The sequence below is a fragment of the Lonchura striata genome, chromosome 32 (genome assembly GCF_046129695.1).
Source record: "Lonchura striata isolate bLonStr1 chromosome 32, bLonStr1.mat, whole genome shotgun sequence".
Taxonomy (NCBI): domain Eukaryota; kingdom Metazoa; phylum Chordata; class Aves; order Passeriformes; family Estrildidae; genus Lonchura; species Lonchura striata.
Window position 1 is genome coordinate 3,553,758 of NC_134634.1, and position 6,330 is coordinate 3,560,087.

Sequence of the window (6,330 nt, forward strand, 5' to 3'; positions counted from 1 at the left end):
TTCCCCTGCAAGAAGGGTGTTTACTACGTGCAAAACAAAAAGTCTGTCCGTCCGTCCGCCCCCCGTGGGCTCTGCACCCCATTCTCGCGGGGGTCCTGTGTGGGTACCAGCATTCCCACGCTCCTCATCCATCCCATTTTTGGGGCCGGGAGGGGGTGTCCCCATTGTCCCGCAAGCGGCACAACCGGGACAACCCCTCCCCCCCCGACCCCAAAAATGGGGGGGGGGAACAGGCAGAACCTGCCCACCACCCACCCCCAATCTGCACCCACATCCCACTCTGCCTCCATCACCTGACGCCGCACGCATCCCTCCATGCCATTGGCAGAACCGGGAGGTTTTTCCTTCCTCCCCCTTCTCTCCCAGCTCCTTGGATATCTATTTTTCCCCCATTTTTTTATTTAATTTTTTTTTTTCCCTCTCCTCTCCCTCCTCTGGAGGGTGTTTGCTATTTCCGAGCTGGCTGGGAGGATCCCAGTCGCATCAGCCGCAGGCAGCGACGCGGCACCGCCGGGTACCACCTCGATCCCTCCGGCATCCTCCGTCCTTCCCGCTTGGATCAGCCCCGCCGGGGCTCTCTGTCCTGCCCTGCCGCTCCACCGGCACCCCCGCTCCTCCCGGCAGCCCCCCGCCACGGCCAGGTAAGGCCCTCACCGGCACCGCTGCCACCGGAGCGGCCGCCGAACCCCGCTGGCAGCGGGGCGACATCCCGCTGGCACCGCCGAGGGATGCTCGGAGGGCAGGGGGGGACACGGGGGGCGCTGAGGGCTGGCAGGGGACACGAGGCACCGGGGACACGGTGACACGGTCCAGCTGGCACGATCCCGGTGCAGAATTCCTGCGCCACCGCCGGCCACGGGAGCGGGGCAGCGAGGTGGCACCGTGTCCCCAGAGCGGTGACCTTCTGCCGTGCCCAAGGGCTTTGGCGTGGGGGGGTGACAGCGGTTTTGGGGTGCAGGGGGCTGCGCAGATGGGGGGGACACGTGGCCGTGGGTGGCCGTGGGTGCCGAGTGACGGGGACACGCACGGCTGAGCCCGGCGTGGGTGGCCGTGGGCACACGGAGGGGGTGGGTGGGGGGGTGGTGGCACCTTGGCAGCCCCGCGGTGCCACCGCTGCCCCCGCACAAACCCGGGCTGAAGATTTGGGGGGGTCGGGTCACGCTTCGCTTCCAGCCTCCCGTCCCCGTGCCGCGAATGTGACTCCGTGTCCCCCCTCCACGAGCATCGCCCACCCCCCCCACCTCCCCCGCCCCCAAAAAGCGCCTTCCTGGTGGGTGCAGGGAAACTGAGGCACGGGCCGGGGCAAAGGCGGATCCAGCTTTTCCAGTGCCTGCGTCCAACCCTCCCCTCTCGCAGCAACTCCCTCGGCTCTCCCCTTGTTTTTCTTTCCCCACCCGGTGTTGAGCAAACCCCGAAACGCCCGCTGGCGTCGCGCCGGGGCCCCGCGGCACCCGGGGGAGCGGCCGGGGCCCCCGCACCCGACCGGGCTTGTTGCCGGCGTCCCGCCGCCTGCTCCTGCCTGCGCTGCCTATTCCTGGCTCCCGGCCGCTTTTCCAGCCCGCTGCCATCTGCTCCGCCGCGGGCGGCCTTGGCAGAGGCGGCGTGGGCAGCGAGAGGGGGCTCGGCACCCGCCAGACCCCCGCGCTGTGCCCGCAGGAGCTCAGCCCCTCCGGCCATGGAGCTGCTGTCCACCCCCAAAAACATCGAGATCAACAACATCACCTGCGATTCCTTCCGCATCTCCTGGGCTATGGAGAAGGGGGACCTGGAGAGGGTCACCCACTACTTCATCGACCTCAACAAGAAGGAGAACAAGAATTCCAACAAGTTCAAGCACCGGGTGAGCCGGGCGAGGACGCGGGACCCCCTGCCCGGGGAGAGGAGACGCGGTTGGGAGGGAGGAACTGGCTCTCAGCCCTCTCTAGTGCCGAATTTGGGTCATTCCCCTCACGGGACACGCCGGCGGAGGAGGCTGGGATGGGGATCGGGGGGTGACGGACCGCGCGGAGCCCCCGCGGAGGAGCGGAGCCGCTCCTGCTCCCCCTCCCCGTGCTGCGAGTCACTAATTCGGGCCGTTTTTAGCAGCGCCGTTGCCACGGTGATGCTATTTAATGTTTAACATTGTTTTTTTTTTTTTTCCTCTCCTCCCCAATAATAAGGGGTGGGGGGGTGGGGGGGTGGGATATTTTTTTCCCCTCTATCTCCCGACTTCAGCATCCGCCGTTGCCACAGAAACGGCTCTGCACTGCGGAGCTGCTCCGTGGCCTATTGACACCGCGAGATGCCACCGGGAGCGGGGGCACCCCGAGACCACCCCCACCCGCTCCCCGAGACCACCCCCACCTCGGGGACCCCCTGTCCCCATCACGGCAGGGAGCGGGGGCACCCCGAGACCACCCCCACCCCCTCCCCGAGACCACCCCCACCTCGGGGACCCCGTGTCCCCATCGCCACCGGGAGCGGGGGCACCCCAAGACCACCCCCACCCCCTCCCCGAGACCACCCCCACCTCGGGGACCCCCTGTCCCCATCACGGCAGGGAGCGGGGGCACCCCGAGACCACCCCCACCCGCTCCCCGAGACCACCCCCACCTCGGGGACCCCCTGTCCCCATCGCCACCGGGATCAGGGGCACCCCGAGACCACCCCCACCTCGGGGACCCCCTGTCCCCATCACGGCAGGGAGCGGGGGCACCCCAAGACCACCCCCACCCCCTCCCCGAGACCACCCCCACCTCGGGGACCCCGTGTCCCCATCGCCACCGGGATCAGGGGCACCCCAAGACCACCCCCACCCCCTCCCCGAGACCACCCCCACCCCCTCCCCGAGACCACCCCCACCTCGGGGACCCTGTGTCCCCATTGCAGCAGGGAGTGGGGACACCCCGAGACCACCCCCACCCGCACCCCGAGACCACCCCCACCTGCACCCCGAGACCACCCCCACCCGCACCCCGAGACCACCCCCACCCGCACCCCGAGACCACCCCCACCTGCACCCCGAGACCACCCCCACCTGCACCCCGAGACCACCCCCAGCTCGGGGACCCCGTGTCCCCATCGCAGAAGGGAGCTCACCACGGTGTTTTTGGGGGGTCTCCGTGGATATTTTGGAGTGACTCCGTGGATATTTTGGGAGGGTCTCCGTGGATATTTTGGGGGGATATCCATGGATATTTTGAGGGGGTCTCCGTGGATATTTTGGGGCGGTCTCCGTGGATATCTGGGGGGGAATCCGTCGATATTTTGGGGGGGGTATCCATGGATTTTTTGGGGAGATATCCGTGGATATTTGGGGGGACTCCGTGGATATTTTGGGAGGGACTCCGTGGATATTTAGGGGGATATCCGTGGATATTTTGGGGGGTCTCCGTAGATATTTTTGGGGGGTCTCTGTGGATGTTTTGGGGGTGCGGTACCCGGCAGCGTCCCCGCGGAGCGGGGTGGCGGTGCGGGCGGTGGGCTGCTGTCCCGCCTGACCGTCGCCGCTCGGAACAGGATGTCCCCACCAAGCTGGTGGCCAAGGCGGTGCCGCTGCCCATGACGGTGCGGGGCCACTGGTTCCTGAGCCCCCGCACCGAGTACAGCGTGGCCGTGCAGACGGCGGTCAAGCAGAGCGACGGCGAGTACCTGGTGTCCGGCTGGAGCGAGACCGTGGAGTTCTGCACCGGGGGTGAGCGGGACCGAGCCGGGAGCGACTCTGGGGGCGTCCCCGGGAGCCCGGAGGGAGGATGGGGGCGATCCCAGGAGGAGGATGGGGGCGATCCCAGGAGGAGAATGGGGGCGATCCCAGGAGGAGGATGGGGGCGATGCTGGAAGCCGGGAGGGAGGACGGGATTGATGCTCCTGGAGTCGGGAACTGGGCCGGGGGATGGGGACGGTCCCGGGAGCTGGGAGGAGGATGGAGGTGATGCTGGGAGCCGGGAGGATGAGGAGGACAGGGGAAAAGCCCAGAGCTGGGAGTCAGGAGGGAGGATGGGGTTGATGGGCTGGGAGATGGAAGAGAGAAGAGGGAAGAGGGCAACGCCTGGAGCTGAGAGGGAGGACGGGGATGGTGCCTGGAGCTGGGACATGGAAGAGGGAAGAGGGCAAAGCCTGGAGCTGAGAGGGAGGACGGGGATGGTGCCGGAGCTGGGAGCAGGGAGGGAGAACAGGGGCGATCGCAGGAGTTGGGAGCGAGAGGAGGTCAGTGCTGGGAGCCACGGGGCAAATCGGGGGTGATGTCGGGAGCCACGAGCCGGGAGAGAGGATGGAGGAAATGCTGGGAGCTGGGAGCCCGGAGGAGGACGGGGGCGATGCCGGGAGCTGGCACAAGCCGGGCCGGTTGGAGCGGCAGCTGCTGAGTGGGAGGTGCGGGGAGCTGCGGGCAGGGACGGGCTGCTGGAGGGGGATGGAGACGCCCTGATGTCCCCGCGCCTGTCCCCAGACTACGCCAAGGAGCACCTAGCCCAGCTGCAGGAGAAAGCAGAGCTGATTGCCGGCCGCATGCTGCGCTTCTCCGTCTTCTACCGCAACCAGCACAAGGAGTATTTCCAGCACGTCAGGTACCCCCGGCCCCATTCCCCACGCTCCCCTCTCCCAGAGCTCACTCCCTGACCCTGCCTGTGCCTGTCTGTGTGTCCCTCCTCCTCCTCCTCCTCCTCCTCCTCCTCCTCCTCCTCCTCCTCGTGGCAGGATGCACTGCGGGAACGTGATGAAGCCGTCGCTGAAGGACAACAGCGGGAGCCACGGCTCGCCCACCAGCGGGATGCTGCACGGCATCTTCTTCAGCTGCAACACCGAGTTCAACACCGGGCAGCCCCCGCAGGACTCGCCCTACGGCCGCTACCGCTTCCAAATCCCGGCGCAGCGCCTCTTCAACCCCAACACCAACCTCTACTTCGCGGACTTCTACTGCATGTACACCGCCTACCACTACGTCGTGCTGGTCCTGGCGCCCAAGGGCTCCTCCGGGGATCTCTTCTGCCGGGAGCGCCTTCCCCAGCTGGACATTTCCTCCAACAAGTTCCTGACGTGCTGCGTGGAGGAGGGCGAGCTGGTGTACCGCCACGCCCAGGACAGCATCCTGGAGGTCATTTACACGGAGCCGGTGGACCTGAGCCTCGGCGTGCTGGGGGAGATCAGCGGCCACCAGCTCATGAGCCTCTCCACCGCCAACGCCAAAAAGGACCCCAGCTGCAAGACGTGCAACATCAGCGTGGGGCGTTAAGGGCCGAAAGCGGGCAGGGCCGGGCAGGGGGGCTCGCCGCGGGGGCTTCTCCCACGGACGCTGGTGGGTGGAGGACGCGGGTGGGCTCGGGGGATGCGGGCGGTGGCCCGAGGAAGGAGCCGGCGGGACGCTGGTCCGGCAAGGAGGCAGAGCCCGCGCCGCTGTGCGCCCCGAGGGAGGGAGCCTTCATCTCCTGGACTGGCCGAGCAGCAGCGTCCTCGCCGGCGTGAGCCCCGCGCTCTGCCCCGCTCCGAGCGGCCGCTGCGGGACCCCCTTCCCCTCCGGCGTCCCCCGCATCCCCCCGGCCCCAGGCTCACGCAGCTCCCAGGGAGCCCCGGCCCTGCCAGCCGGGACTGGGGCTCCCCGGCGCTATCCAGGGGGGGTTCAGGGAGATATCAAAAGCACCCCCCGGTTTGGAGCTGCTCCCGAGCGCGGCGGGTGCTCAGACAGGGACCCCCGCCGGCGCGGGGCTGCAGAGGCGTGGGGGACCCTGGGCGTGCCCCCGTGTCCTGCCCCTCTTGCTCTGCCCCCCTGCACCGCCCGATCCCCGGCCCCGCGGCCCCGGGGGCAGCCGGAGGAGCCGGGGAAGGGGAGAAGGGATCTGAACCACCCCCCGAATTCCCTCCCCGTAGCCCCCCAACCCGCCCGCCCCCCGCATGAGCCGTCGGCAGCATGGCGCTGGCGTGCGGCCCCCCCCACCCCGGGGTGCCCGCCCCCCGTCTCTGTGTCCCCCCTGCACGCTGTACAACAAACCGGCTCCCCGTCCCCGAGCATCCCTGTGCTGTGCTGGAGGTGTTTCAATAAACTCTTGTGCGGTCGCCACCGGCCGTGTCAAGCGCCTCTGTCCCCCACGGGACCCCAAGATGTGGCTCAGACCCTTCCCCACCCCACCCACCCCACCCCACCCCACCGATCCGGCTCAGGGGAATGGGGGATGGCACTGGGAGGGGGACAAGGTGGCCCTCGCCAGCCCTCAGAAAAGTTTCAGGTTGGAAGGACCTTCCTGGAGACCACCAGCTCCATCCCACCCGCCCAGGCAGGGTCACCGGGATCGGGTGGCACAGGAGCACGTCCCAGCGGGTTTGGAATGTCGCCACAGAGGGAGACTCCACCCTTCACCC

At 68.3% G+C, this 6,330-nt stretch overlaps 1 protein-coding gene across 1 annotated transcript; it reads left to right on the forward strand.

Moving 5' to 3' along the window:
- Nucleotides 1-415: 415 nt before the first annotated feature.
- PHYHIP (phytanoyl-CoA 2-hydroxylase interacting protein) lies at nucleotides 416-6,031 on the forward strand. Its single transcript, XM_021546750.3, has 5 exons — nucleotides 416-641; nucleotides 1,657-1,840; nucleotides 3,499-3,673; nucleotides 4,427-4,544; nucleotides 4,675-6,031. The coding sequence occupies exons 2-5, from the start codon at nucleotides 1,676-1,678 to the stop codon at nucleotides 5,207-5,209; spliced, it is 993 nt and encodes a 330-aa protein (XP_021402425.1). The 5' UTR covers nucleotides 416-641; nucleotides 1,657-1,675; the 3' UTR covers nucleotides 5,210-6,031.
- Nucleotides 6,032-6,330: the final 299 nt, after the last annotated feature.

What these genes read in the sequence shown, in the direction of transcription:
- PHYHIP (XM_021546750.3), top strand. Translation starts at nt 1,676, where the DNA reads ATGGAGCTGCTGTCCACCCCCAAAAACATCGAGATCAACAACATCACC. An exon ending in CGTGGAGTTCTGCACCGGGG is followed by an intron (nt 3,674 to 4,426) that starts GTGAGCGGGACC and finishes GCCTGTCCCCAG; the next exon opens with ACTACGCCAAGGAGCACCTA. An exon ending in GAGTATTTCCAGCACGTCAG is followed by an intron (nt 4,545 to 4,674) that starts GTACCCCCGGCC and finishes TCCTCGTGGCAG; the next exon opens with GATGCACTGCGGGAACGTGA.